Source organism: Tiliqua scincoides, chromosome 1 (genome assembly GCF_035046505.1).
Source record: "Tiliqua scincoides isolate rTilSci1 chromosome 1, rTilSci1.hap2, whole genome shotgun sequence".
In the NCBI taxonomy this organism is placed as follows: Eukaryota; Metazoa; Chordata; class Lepidosauria; order Squamata; family Scincidae; genus Tiliqua; species Tiliqua scincoides.
The window spans coordinates 238541741-238555854 of record NC_089821.1 but is presented as its reverse complement, the minus strand read 5'-3'; the positions used below and the strand labels follow the sequence as shown (position 1 = coordinate 238555854).

General features: G+C 42.1%; 1 protein-coding gene across 2 annotated transcripts in view; it reads left to right on the top strand.

Annotated features, from left to right (window-relative positions):
- Nucleotides 1–14114, top strand: part of XPO5 (exportin 5) — a 54497-nt gene that overhangs the window by 7613 nt on the left and 32770 nt on the right. Inside the window, exons 6-16 of one of the 2 annotated variants that reach the window (XM_066618482.1) lie at nucleotides 518–559; nucleotides 2105–2131; nucleotides 2649–2834; nucleotides 3464–3540; nucleotides 4426–4525; nucleotides 6640–6723; nucleotides 7189–7314; nucleotides 9157–9247; nucleotides 10256–10384; nucleotides 12139–12254; nucleotides 13390–13545. In XM_066618482.1, the coding sequence (XP_066474579.1) occupies nucleotides 518–559; nucleotides 2105–2131; nucleotides 2649–2834; nucleotides 3464–3540; nucleotides 4426–4525; nucleotides 6640–6723; nucleotides 7189–7314; nucleotides 9157–9247; nucleotides 10256–10384; nucleotides 12139–12254; nucleotides 13390–13545 (1134 nt within the window). The remainder of the gene's footprint in view (nucleotides 1–517; nucleotides 560–2104; nucleotides 2132–2648; nucleotides 2835–3463; nucleotides 3541–4425; nucleotides 4526–6639; nucleotides 6724–7188; nucleotides 7315–9156; nucleotides 9248–10255; nucleotides 10385–12138; nucleotides 12255–13389; nucleotides 13546–14114) is intronic. The other variant, XM_066618492.1, reaches the window with a different exon arrangement.

The following is a 14114-nucleotide window of genomic DNA, read 5'->3' as shown; positions in this document are numbered from 1 at the left end:
TAGGATCGGAGACCCTCAAGGTTTTAGTGGCAGGAATGTACTACCAGCATGCTTCATACCTTCTAGGATTCTGCTGTGAGCAAGACATCATACAGAAGATATAAGAGTGGCATAACGACAAATCTATACCTTTTACGTGCATACCTTTCTTTCTTTCTTTTTCCAATCTGTTTTGATAGTATGTCGGTCAGTGCTGGAAGATTCCAGTTTCCTTGCAGAAAGAACAAATCAGCCTTGATTCCTTGTCATATTAGTTACAATACAGACTGTTCTATGAAGCCTCATGAATATTTGCCATGTTTGTGGCTGTAAGAGAAAAAGGAGGGCTGGGAGTGCTTTGCCTAATCCTAGCCGTGTTTATTCAGGTTTGTTGTTGATTTCCACGGAACTTAATTCCAAATAAATATGGTTAGAACTGCATCATTAGTGGACAGTTCCAAGATGAGCTATGAATTAATGCTGAGGCTTGTAAGTTACAGTTTCTTTTGCTAATTGTGGAATCCTCTTGATTGGCAAGGTTGAAGTGCCCCAGGAACAAGATGCCCTCTCTCCTCCACAGGTTAGCATTTCTTTGAGCTGTTTGTGTAGGGTAATCCTTGAGGGTTGGGTTTCCTACTACCAACATTACATATTTTTGGGGAGGCAATGACCTGGGATGTTGTACTGTCACATCACATGTACCTAAAATGGTTTACAGTGAAGAGTTGTTAGTAATACATGCCAGATATGGGGACTGTCTGAAGACTCTTATGTTTGGAACATGTCTGGATTCAACTTTGGAAAGAGTATGACGTTTTCAAGGCAGAAGCCTTATAGCTGAGTTGTTTTTGTAGTATTTTCACACATAAGAAAGCTGAAAAATTGTTTGGATGTATTATTGGAGACTAAAGTTCATACCTGCTACTTCTGGGATGGCTTGTGCTTCTTGGGGGATGTATGTCCAGTACCCAGAGATGGGAGCTGGGCCTATGGGTTGTGGACGTCATAATTGCAAGAGGCTTGCTATTTGCATCTTGTGCAACCTCAGAACATTACAATAATTACAATAAGGGCATCAGTACCTTATATAGTTTGAGAGTTGCTTATGTGTTTGACTGTTGATGATGACACAGAGTTTTGTTACTTATTGAATAATGGTGGCTCAATATTCAGTAAGTACCACTGCAGACCTTAGACCTGCAGTTGTGTAAAAGTGAAAATAACATCAAGTGCTCCTTGCTGGCTATCACAAGAACATTACTATGACAGGTGAAGTTGCAGTTGCTGGTATTTTTTTATTGAACTATTGAAAGGCATGGAAGAATCACAGAAGAAATCCTAATTGGGAGATTCTTTAATGTAAAATTATTTGAAAAGGCAATATCTTGATTGTTCATGAAGTGCCTGAGATGTTTGAGGTTGTTGGGAGTGAATAAACAATAACGTGTTGTTCCAATCAAACTATATCATGTTGTGCTTTCAAGATTTTTTTTTTTTTGGCTGATATTTTAAATTACTATACTGGCTTTGACAGAGTACATAGGACTTCTTGATCATCAAGTTTATAAAGTTACTTTCCTGAAATTACACCACCTACATAAACAAAAGATCCTAGTGAGGTTGGCTTCACGCCTGTTAAACATCTTGTTTAACTCATGGGTTGTTTTCATATTATAGGAGAAATAACGTGTGTCTGTACAAACCTATACATTTGAACTGGAACCCCAACCAGTTGCTGGCTCCATAGTATTTGTACATAATAGTACATGCACCTTTCCAAACTTATCCATCTTCCTTATCTGTTGCAGTTTTAGTGCATGCATCTATTAGGTTTATATGGTAAAAGCATAATTTGTTAAGGCTCCCTAAGCTTTCTCTGTAGAACCCCAAATTTCACTCAGGCTGTGGTTCACCCCTTAAAATAGAAACAAGTCAAAGGTTGGGATGAAGTAGAGATTGTTAACCCAGAATAGTGAATTGAGCCTGTTCAGCTTGTTTAATTGAAGAGGAGTTTACTGAAACCTTCCATAGTTCTGTTCTTTGTAATAAGCCTGGCACTGGGAAAGAGAAATAGAAGGCAGAAGTGTGCTTCAGTGGCTCAGTCAATCTTTGTTCTCTTTTCTAGAAAATGGATGTATCTCAGGAAACAAAAGTAAGTGGACCCGGAGAGAGAAGCAGAAACCTTTTTGCAAATCATGGTGTTTTGGAACTAGCTATCAGTCTGTCCTTAAATTCAATTAAATTAGTGCTTGCCTTTAAATGAGTTAATTGTAAAGAAAGTGAGACAGCTTCTCATTTTATTTGGGGTGAGAGTAATTGAATTGATAGAGGTGGAGAGAGAATCCAACTAATTCTATGCTGACTCTTTCCAAACTTGATTTTACAAGCTTGCCTGGGTACTTTTAGAAAAGCTGAACTAATCGTATTTTGTCATTTAGTTTATCTGTAGGAACAAGAAGTTGTACATGATATTGAGTGACTTCACTGGGGTCAAAACCTGGTGCACTTTTATGTTGGGACCACTGTATTTTAACTTTTCAGTGTGTTATCCATATGATCTGTTATCAATATGGTCAAAATATTAATAGTTTTTTTAGAACTCTGTATAAAGTAGATAATGCAGAATCCTATAAAATGTATATGGTCTCTCAGTTGCTGTCTGTTCACAGGCACAAGCCAATTGTCGAGTGGGGATTGCAGCTCTCAATACTCTGGCTGGCTACATTGACTGGGTGGCAATGAGTCACATCACAGCAGATAACTGCAAGCTCTTGGAGATGCTGTGCCTGCTCTTGAATGAGCCAGAGCTCCAAGTAGGGGCAGCAGAGTGCCTCTTGATTGTGGTCAGCAGGAAAGTGAGTTCTTTGTCCTTTCCCTATGCATGCTGCTTCATTATTCTTCTTTATAAAAAAAGTGATTATTGCTTCATAGTTTGCAAAGTAACTCTGTTGTAATTTATTTTGAAGAGCAACCTAATGGTTCTGTGTTGAACTAGGAGTGAATGGCACAGTTCATTGATCATTATTTAGGTTAGGACATTTTCATAATCTGAACAAGTCTTTCTTTAAATATATCTTATCGTACTACTGAAGCTTCATTACCACTACCTCCTGTGAAATGTTGTGAATTTGTTTCTATTGAAAGCTGCACTATAGGAAAATACTATCTATTACTCTGACACAACCACCTTCTTAGACATATTTGTATTGATTACAAGGATTTAAAAACTGATTTTTAAAAAACTTCATGAGCTCTTCTAAATGGAAAGGTGGGATATATATCCATAAAATAACAAACAATGACATTTGACATCAGAAGCCTTATTTTCTGTAACTATTGGCATGGTATAATATACATGTATTGTTCACATGGGCAAAGAAAGCTGCCAGGTATTATTGATAGCAAATGATCTTCTGGGTATGGGTGCTTGTTGAAGAGTTTGTTGTATATGATGTGACAAAGATTTCCTTTGCTTTATGTCTAGGGAAAACTGGAAGACCGCAAGCCCTTGATGGTTTTGTTCGAGGATGTTGCCATGCACTATATTCTCTCTGCTGCTCAGTGAGTAGTACTGCCCTTCTGCTTCCAAATGCAAATAATATGCTCTTGGTCTTTGTCACAAAATATTGCATTAGTCTCTGCAATCTTGATCATTAGATCATCACTATTTGGCCAACCTTGAGCTAAGCTCACAGAGAACTGCCAAATGCACACCATAGCATGCTTCACATCAAACTTATCCACAAGGTTGGGGGTGACTACATAAGTCGCATTAAGTCCTTGGTTGGTTGCAGAAAGCAAGAATATAACATTCTGGTGTGATCATAGTGAGACACTTGGGGCTTATCTCTTTGACGTTAAGAGGAGACCAGATTTGTAGAACAGACTTCTAAAATTTCATGCTGTCCAAATTGTGTTTACATAACTGTATAAGGGAATCCTCTGCTTTGTAAAACATTTTGAGGCTAGGATTAAGGAAGCACTAGTTTGGTTTTTCTCATGTCTGATTTTACCTGGCTTGTGCTAAAGCCAGGTAGTTATTCAGAATAGGCAACATTTTTTTTCCTAAATGCTGAGCAGTACAAGCTTTTCTGATGTTTGTTTTTACATGTAAACAAAATACAGGTATTGCTTCTAGTTTTAGGCTCATTTTAATTGAAATCTTGGAGTTTCCTGGTATTTTTCTCATGAGACCACAGAGGCCCAAGTTACTTTTGGTCACAAGACAATTTTGCCATGTCGGTTTCACATAGAGAACACATTGCCTGAATGTACCCTTGCATTGTGAGCTAAGGTTGTCACAGGTGGAATGTAATTCAGCAAGGTTTCATATGGAATTTTGATACTACTTTAATGTACAAACAGAGGGAATGTGCTTACATTTACGCTCTTCTTTAGTTATGCACTATAATATGCATGACTTTCCTTTTTTTCTTTACTTTTTAGGACAGCAGATGGTGAAGGCCTGGTAGAGAAGCACTATGTCTTCTTGAAGAGACTTTGTCAAGTCTTGTGTTCTTTGGGCAGTCAGCTGTGTGCATTGGTGGTAAGATATCCATAACCAACCATTCTTGCAAGGCTTTTTTTCAAAGCCTGTTACATAATCCTCATTTCCAGCATGATGTGCTGTGTACAGCTTCAGTCTTTTTCCAGTAAACAAAGTGACTGGCAAGGTCTTAGCTATCAGATGAAAATATCTCTGTATTCATCAAATGGCAGTGAAATTGCTAAATTGCAAGAGCTGGCATGGCTTTCTTAAGAACAAATCTTACCAGATGAACCTTATCTCCTATTACAGAGTGATTAGTTCAGTGGGTAGGGGGGATGCTGTGGACACTGGATTTAAAGTAAGGATGTAACTTCATGACATGACATTCTGGTGGATAAGCTGGTGCAATGTGGGCTAGACAATGCTACTGTTGGGTGTGTCCAACTGTAACAGACCATATTCGGAGATTGCTTGTCAGTGGCTCATTGAACTGGAGAGAAATCACAGGTGAGGTGCTCCAGGGCTCTGTCTTGGATCCAGTGTTTTTATATTTTTATAAATGATTTGGTTGAGGGAATAGAGAGGATGCTCATCGAATTTGCAGATGTCATCAAACTGAGGAGAGTAGTTCAAACTAGAGTGGTGAACTTCAATCTTTTCTTGCTGTGACCCAATAAATAACTGAAGTATGATGCCCTGTTGGCTTGGCTGCATCACGACTGGAAAGTTGGCTTGGACCCTTGAGCAGGAGTCAGTGTAAAGTTCCGCATTTGGATGGGAAAAATCAGAAGCACATATACAAGTTTGGGGATACTCTCTTGAGCAAAAGATCTATGCGTTTAGTAGATGAAAAGCTACATGCAAGTGAACAGTGTGAATGCAATTCTAGGCTGCATCAACAGAAGTTACAGTATTGAGGATCATGAGAAGCAATGGTGTCACTGTATTCTGCTTTATGGCCCAATGCACTGCAACTCCTTGCACAGCAATATAGCAGCACCAACATGGCATCCATTGTATTCTGCGGAGGGGGGTGAGTTTTGGCATGTTGAGGCCTCCTTGGGGTCAGGAACATTTGTTCCCTTATCTCAGGGAAGGCCCTTGTCAGCCTGATGGGTCTTCTGGGGCCTGCATCAGTTATATCGCCAGTGCAAGTCCACGTTGATCTGTGAAGGCGGATTGGGTTCAGGAAGAGGATTACATCAAACTGGCTCCCTTCCCAGGTCTGATCTACCCCTCCTCGCCTAATTCTGCCCCCTCCTACCCCCTGCACAGTCTTACCACAGGCGGCAGGCATATACTAAAATCATCTGGACCAGCAGATACCATGTTAGAGGGAGTACTGTCTTAATTGCTGATGTCTTTACAAACTGTGTCAGTAGTTGGCCATAATCTTGCAGGTCTCAGTGCTGGAATGTGTTTTTAAACCAGGATTTATTCCTGGAGTACTAGCAGAAGTGTGTTTCTGAACACATACAGTGTGACATCCTTTCACTAAGGGATTTGGGATCAGCCCATCCAAGTTGGAGAAGATTGTTTTAGCCATGCTTGAATCTTGACAGTTCTCATTTTTCCAATTTAGTTGGCAGTTTGATAAGAGTAAACCTTTAGGAATGCAACTGCTATCTCTTCTAAGTATTTTGATAGTTCAACTCTTCTCTTGATTGCATATGTGACTATTTTGCTTCCGCTAGGTTATGATTTTTAGCCCTGAGGGTGTTCAAAAGCAGAGTGTTAAAGGCACTCCCACCTTTTAAAGAGATGATCCAAAAATACATCTGTTTATCAGCTGTTATGTTCTAATTTTTCCTACCTCTGCTTTTCAAAAGGCAATGCTTATTTCTTTCATGCTAGGAATGATTGTAGATGACTGGCAGCCACTCAGGAGTTGCCCAAAATTTAATGCATAAAGCCTGCAACCTTAAGGTGGTGGACTTTTTGTTTAGTCCCCTGCAGGACTAAATAAAAAGTTGCTCTCTTATCCAGCTTCACAATTCAGGGAATTGAAAGGACGAGGGTGTAACTTTGCCTTTAGTTGTGTGGCTGAAGGTTCCAGACAAGGCTCCCCAAGTCAAGCGAGAGGCTTTACACAGTAAATTCTACTGCAACAACCAGTTTCTGAATCCACCGAAACAGTCAGGTTTGCTTCATCTCCTCTTTCCTTTTAACAGGGCTCTGATTCAGATATGGAAACACCAGCCAACTTTGGAAAATATCTTGAGTCATTTCTAGCATTTACAACCCATCCCAGTCAGGTAAATAAAGGAGAATATTCTTTCAACACCTTGAGCATGAATGTGGGCCATGTAGACTGTATACATCATTCTATTATGGAAAAATATGCCTGTGGTGAATTTAAGTACTGCCAGTATTTAAAATTTTTTCCTATATCTTCCTTGGCTGAAGAAAGACTTGGTTGGTGGCAACATACATCAGCCTTTCATACTCAAGTTTTGTACGCATGTACAGCTAATTCCTGGTACCTGAAAGTCATCTAAATCTCTATCATTTTCTTCTCTGAAAATCTGGAAACTGATATGGTATGCAGTTCACTGCTAGCTAGCCTTGATTAAGATCCAATAGAAAATGGTGGGTTAAAAGTTGAGCAAAAGTTCTGCATCTGTTATTTTAGCTTGTACATGTTGGGCATAATCACTTGTTGTTGTTAACTCTCTGTTGTAAAGGTGTCAACCCTGACTGATTCATTTCTTTTCCCCTAGTTCTTACGTTCTTCCACCCAGATCACATGGGGAGCTGTTTTTCGTCATGAAGTCCTCTCACGCGATCCTCTGTTGTTGTCTATGATCCCAAAATATCTGCGGGCATCTATGACAAACTTAGTGAAGGTATAAACTATGAGAGGTTTTCATTCTGAACTAGTTTGATAAGGTGTCGATATGTTCTAAATGTATTTTATATCCTTCCTTTCTTCTAAGATTGGAATCAAGGCAGCCTACCTAGGGTTCTCATCAAGTCACTAACCAGACCATGACCCATTTAGCTTCAGTAAGGTGGCCATGTCACATGCCCTCAAGCCATGCCTGGGAACCTGTAGCTAAAGATCTATGGTTTCCAGAGTGTTAGGAAGGAATCCCCTGGGACATGTGCAAAGTTGCTGAGGGATAGAGTGTAACTTCCTCCCTGACCTTATCAGTGAGCATCTTGGATCAGCCAGGAGAATGAATGCTGACAGTTGCTGTCACTAACTATGTGCCCCACCTCTACTAGTGTTGATTGACTCTTCCAGGTGTCAGTTCCTACTTTTTTGCTTCTATATTCTATAACTATAATAATAATAATAATAATAAAACTTTATTTTTATCCCGCCCTTCTCCCCAAAGTCTATAACTGCAAGTCCCTGAAGCTTCTTCTTCTTTAATTATTCCCAGATTGAGCATTAAAATGTGAACCACAATGCCCCCTTTTTTGGTTTTGACTTAGTTATATTTTGGGAGATTCAGAACCCAATCCTGTGGTCTGTAGCACAGCTCTGTGCTGCGGACCACAGTCGCAAACGTGCTGTAAGGCACGTTTGCGGTGCTCACTGCTGGGCTCCCACCAGAGCTAGCCCAGCGCCGACCGGAGTTGGCTAGCGCACAGCGGTCGCCCGGATTCTGCGGCTTGGCGGTCTCCCGGACCACCAGGCTGCGGAATGGGAGGCGTGGCCGTGGGCTTGGGGAGGCATTCCGGGGAGGGGGGAGGTTTGCCAGGGGGCAGGTGGGAGGCGTGCCGGGGGAGGGGGGGAGGTGGATCTGCGGAGCTGAGCTCCGCAGGATCCAAGGCGCTCGTGGAGGGCTGCACGCCCTACACAAGCACCTTTACTTTAGCACCGACCTTTTGGTCGGTGCTAAAGAGAGTAGTCCCATTGCGGGGCTGCTTCCCTTACTTGGGGGAAGGGGACAAATGTCCCCCTTCTCCCAAGGTGCCTGCCACAGTAGCTTGGGAGGCGCAGGATCCGGCGACAGCCCTCCACAGAGCCGCCGAGCCTGGGCGCTGTGGGCAGCTCAGGATTGGGCTGTCAGTTGTTTAATTGACAAGGCTGCACTGTTCTTTATTATTATTGCACTTTGCTTTTTCACTATGTTGTACACTGTCTTGAGTGCTTTGTTTATTTGGAGGAAATAGTGGGATGTAAATAACTGAAATAAATTAAAAAATTTCTAATCAAATTTTTTTATGTCTTGATACCCTTTAACTTGGTGATACAATAGCATAGTGGTTCTCAAACTGAGGTGACGCAACACCCAACCTGGGAGCCCTGGGCCCTGCCCCTTAAGGGGGGAGGGGGGAAGGCAGAAATGCGGCCCCCAGGATCGTGCTTCTGATCGGGGTGCAGGGGCACACTGCCACTCACCCCCACCTGCAGCAGCAAGTAACAGGAAGTGGCCGCGATTGCGTTCTGGAGGGGTCTGCGCTGCATGGGGAACCTTACTGAGGCTGGCACCAGGTTCCCCTAACCCCCGGGAGGCTGCTCAAGGTGGGGGTGAGTGGAAGCGTACCAGTGCACCCTTCCACAGCAGCGCTGTGCTGGGCATCATGTTGCTACCTTCCCCTTGCCCCCGCTGCCTTCAGCAAAGACTTAGTGGCTCTTAAACTCACCCAGAGAGTTTGAGAACCACTGCAATAGTGCATGGTTTCTGCTTTTCACCTCGTTTATTTATTATACCTTATGCTCCTCCTTTTTTCAGGTTGGTTTTCCTTCCAAGACAGACAGTCCCAGTTGTGAATATTCTCGCTTTGACTTTGACAGTGATGAAGACTTTAATTACTTCTTCAACTGTAAGTTGTTTTTGTTTCAGAGAAGCCCATCACTTTTGAGGATAATCTGAGGATTTTCCTGAATGCTTTGGTTTGGTTGGCATTGATGGTATCTAGTCATAGGCTATTCCAAAGCTGAAAGAAGTGCATGTCTCCTACCAAAATACTTCCAGGAATAAGTCTGCTGACAGTTATAAGCCATGAAACCTCATGGATAAAGTTATTTGAAAATGGTTTTATTTTTTTGCAAATTTGTTGAATTGGAAAAGCAAGAAGTGGTGTTTGTGTTTTAATTTCAATTTATTAATTTGAAAATATGTAGATAGGGAACATTCAGCTTTGGAGACGGCATGCCTCTGAATGCCTGCCTGTTCCTGGGGAGCATGAGCAGGGGAGGGCTGTTGCCTTCCTGATCTGTTTGCAGGTTTCTTGGCATCTGATTGGCCACTGTGGGAAACCGGATGCCAGAATGGTGGGGTAGTACTGGAGCACCTCCAGGTAGCACTGGGAAAGACCCATGTCTGAAATCTTGGAGAGCCACTGCCACTCAATGTTAACAAGTCTGAGATGGACCAATAGTCTTGGCTCAGCATTGGAAAACTTCATTTGTTCATATGAACTAGGCAGACCTTTGTCTGATCCAACAGAATGGTACATTCTTTTTAAATACATCCAAATAGTGCTTTTGAAGGGGGAAGGTGTTTGCCCAATTTGAAACCAAGCCCTGCAGTTCCCAAATCTCAGCAAATTCAGCCTTTGCTACTCCAATTGTAGCTAGCAGCAGTTGTGGGACCAGCAAGGGACATACAGGTTGCCATGAGCCCATCCCAAAAAGTCTGGTTTTGTAGGGTATGCGCTTCTGATTTAGTTACAGGTGCTGAATGGAGAGCATGAGGAGCTTGTTCTGCCACCTGCATATAATATGTAGTAGCTGTTACTGCCTTCCTCATGGCAACAATAGGAATCTCCATTTCTAAGAATCCTTTACTATACCCAAACCATGATCTTTGTATCTAATTTCCTCGGCAGCTTTCCGTGCCCAGCAGGGAGAGGTGATAAGGATGGCGTGTCGCCTGGATCCCCGGACAGGCTTTCAGATGGCTGGGGAATGGCTGAAATACCAGTTGTCTACCCCTGTTGATATTGGACAAATGAACTGTAAGTGACCTTGGTGGGATGGAAGAAGTGGGCTTAGTCAACTGCAGTACATAGTAGTTTTTCTTTCCCTTGCTCAAGCAGTTCCTCTTAGCCAAGTTTTTCTAAGTTAGATCTTCCATCTGGACAGGTGGCCCTTTAATACCTAATGTTGCTCGTTGAGAAATCTTGGTGGAAAGTAAACTACTTCTAACAGACAATTTCATTCACTTTTTAATGAAAACAACTAAAGAAACTGTCAATCTCAACTGAGTTTCCTCCTGTAATTACAATCTGTAATTTTATCCCAAAATATGTTGATCCAGCAAGAATGTCGTTCTAGGGCAGTGGTTCTCACACATTTAGCACTGGGACCTGTCATGAATATGTACCTGTTAGGCCTTGGTTAGCATGTGGAGCCTGAACCAAACTAAGTCAGTAACAGAGAAGTGCCTAGCAGTTCCTAGCTGCAAGAATGTGAGTAAACAAATAAAAAGATTGTTGTCTCTCCTTTGCTGGCCAGAAAGGACAGGCAACAAGAATTACAACCCATTGGAATGTTTAACACCTCAGTAGACTGAGGGGCGCAGGAAAGGAATGCAGCCATGGATCTCCAGTTGGGAGGGGTAAGAACTAGGAGGGCTAGGAACCAGACCCAGTCCGAGAAGGTTCTGTCCTCAAAAGTTTTTGATTGGACAGTCTAAATAGGTACGAAGTCACCTCAGTACTATTAGCATAAGAAGTATAATAATGAGTGCCCCAAGGGGTGTGTCCGGTGCTTCTTGAGCTCCGTTTTCCACCATGGGCATCTGGCCTCACAGGTAGCCTGGAGCTAAAAGATCTACAAGAGAAGCTGACCCAAGTGAGGGATTAATAGAGAAAGCCAGCTAGCTTTATTATTTTATTGCTGATATGTTTCCTAGATGTTTATGCCTCTAGTATTTGCTGCTTTATGTAACCTTATGTACTTAATAAAATCTCTTTTACCAAGTTGTTTCATTATCTGTTTGGGAAAAAGGTTCAGAATCCTGCCTAGCCGTTCAGCAAGCTACCAAGTGCTCGTTGAGGTCTAGTAACTTGAGGACTGAAGCTTTAATTGGAGAAAGTGCTCAGTTCCTGCAAGGGATAGAGTTACACCTAGAGGGTCTCAGTGTCCCTGGACTGAGACACTGGCACATACAGGGTGGTGGCAGTACTACTGAATGGGGGGGGGGGGGCTTGAGGGCTTTAGGGTTCGAGAACCAAGAACTCTGAGCACCCCAAACCCCCCTAAGTTTGTGACAGGACCCACCAGGACAGAATGAGAATCTGTCAGGACCCACCAGAAGTTATGTCATGACCAGAAGTGACATCATCAAGCAGGAAAATTTTTAACTATCCTAGGCTGCAATCCTACCTACACTTACCCAGGAGTAAGTTTCCTTTACTATCATTATTAAAAGAATATACATAGTAGTTTGTTAAAAGTACAGGTCTATAACATTTCCCCAAATGCAGTCACATATCATAGTAGCGTCAAGTCCAATATATTAAAAATAAAATATTGAAATGAATGGGGACCCACCTGAAATTGTCTTGCAACCCACCTAGTGGGTTCTGACCCACAGTTTGAGAAACACTGTTCTAGGATCTCTAGTAAGATGTCTCACATTGTGAGACCTTGTTAAGGGCTACGTGGATTGATAATTGTTATGGGAAAGTCAATTCTTAATCAGAGCAAGAGTCTTGCGTTGCTAAAAGTCCAAAAGTATTCTTGGGTTCTTTTTCTCTTCTCCTAGCTAAAACTGGTGAAGGCCTCTGCTCAATCTTTTCACCTTCCTTCGTGCAATGGGAGGCTATGACTTTTTTCTTGGAGAGTGTCATTAGCCCAATGTTCCGGACTCTGGATAAGGAGGTATGTAGCCCAGATCTTCTGATTTTCTGCCTTGGGTGGCTTACTGGCAACGCTGTTCCTTGTAGAGGGAATGCTAGCCTTCATTAGCGTATAATAGATTATAATACTTGTGTTCCTTGGGAAATGCCAGTTAAAGAAACATTCAAGGTATGCGGTTGGCTTTTCTCCTTTGATGTATGGGTGTTCTACCTAACATCTCATCTGTCAGCATTAGTGATGGGAAAGTAGTCAAATAAACTGAGCTATGGAGGTGGCATGAAAACATTCCTACATTAACACTGCAGTGTGGGAACAAACCTGGGAATGGGTAGTTCTGCAGCATCATCCGTGCAAAGAATCTATGCATTGGACTTTACTTAACAGTTGGTTCAGATCTCTGTTGTCCAATACCTATTTTTCATAATCGGAATAGAAAACTAACATGTTGCAAGAATTAAGGTGGACACTTATTAGCTTCCAGGGAAAATCTTGGACAAAGTGTGCAGGCAAGATAAGGAACAATGTGGTCATATTTTCAGATGCAGACATCATAACATGGCTGCTCTGTTACTGTCTCTTTTTTGCCTGTCCAGACAAAGGGGTTGTTGCTCAGATATTGTGCATACCTCCTACCAAAATACTTCCAGGAATAAGTCTGCTGACAGTTATAATATGGAATATGTAGCTGGAATATGTTAGAACTTGCACAAAATCACTTTCTGAATCTGAAATGGTGATTTTATGGGACTCTATTTATTGCAATAATGTAAGCTGAGTAATAGACTGAATAGTTCAGTAAGTGCCAGCAACTATGCTGGTATTATTAAAAGTGTTTAGTTAAGTATAAGCATGTTGTGAAAAGCTCTCTGGAAAAGGGAATCGCATCTTCAAAATCAATCTGAACCTCCAGAAGCTGAAATTGTCCCCATCTCCATTACTGAACAGTCATTTTTAACTCCCACCCATGTCTTCTTGAATGAAATGCCATGTGTAGATCTGTTAAATGTACTTTCTGTTAGAGAGTTGTTGTTTTTTACTTTATGTGTTGGGATCAGCCAAGAATATAGTAGCCAGCCCTTTAGCTTTGCCTGAGCAAGAGACATTGGCATTTTACAAAGCCAGCGTTCACAAAATGTTCATTTCTGTTCTTTTTCAGGAAATCCCAGTCTCTGATGGCATAGAACTTCTGCAGCTTGTCTTGAGCTTTGAAACAAAGGATCCCCTCATCTTGTCCTGTGTCCTTTCTAATGTTTCGGCACTCTTTCCGTTTGTTACTTACAGGCCAGAATACCTGCCAGAAGTTCTTTCCAAGGTAAGCACTTTTAAGTTATCACAGTAGTAAAATAGGGTTTGAGAAAGGATACCATGTCCTTTCTTACTTGTGAGCTTTGCATAGAGCCGTGATAAGGAGACTTGAAACATTGCTGTGGCTGTGCTGCAGAACACGAATGAATGGACCACCACAGCTGCTAAATCGGTGGTTCCCAAACTGTTGGGTCACGACCCAGCAGGGGAACCAGAAGCAGGGCATTCCCCCTTAAGGGGCAGAGCGGGGCATTCCCTCTTAAGGGAATTGGCCCTGCAGGGATGGCAGCAAGGGCGCCACAGTGATCATGGTGCCGCCTGGTTTAATTACCTGGGGGCAGGGTGTGGGAGGCTCGCAGCCCCCTCTGTGGGCCTCCCTGCTACTGCTGTAAAAAGCCCTTATCTCCACTTGGAAATCACTTCCAGTTAAGTGCCATTGGTTTTTCTGTCAGCTGAGTTTTTAGCCACTGTCATCTCCTTCAGCTGTTATTTTATGCTGTGCTTATTGTTGCATTTTGATATTTAAACTTGTGAACAGTCCTGAGAGCACTTATTAGTTGAACAGTAAAATATAAA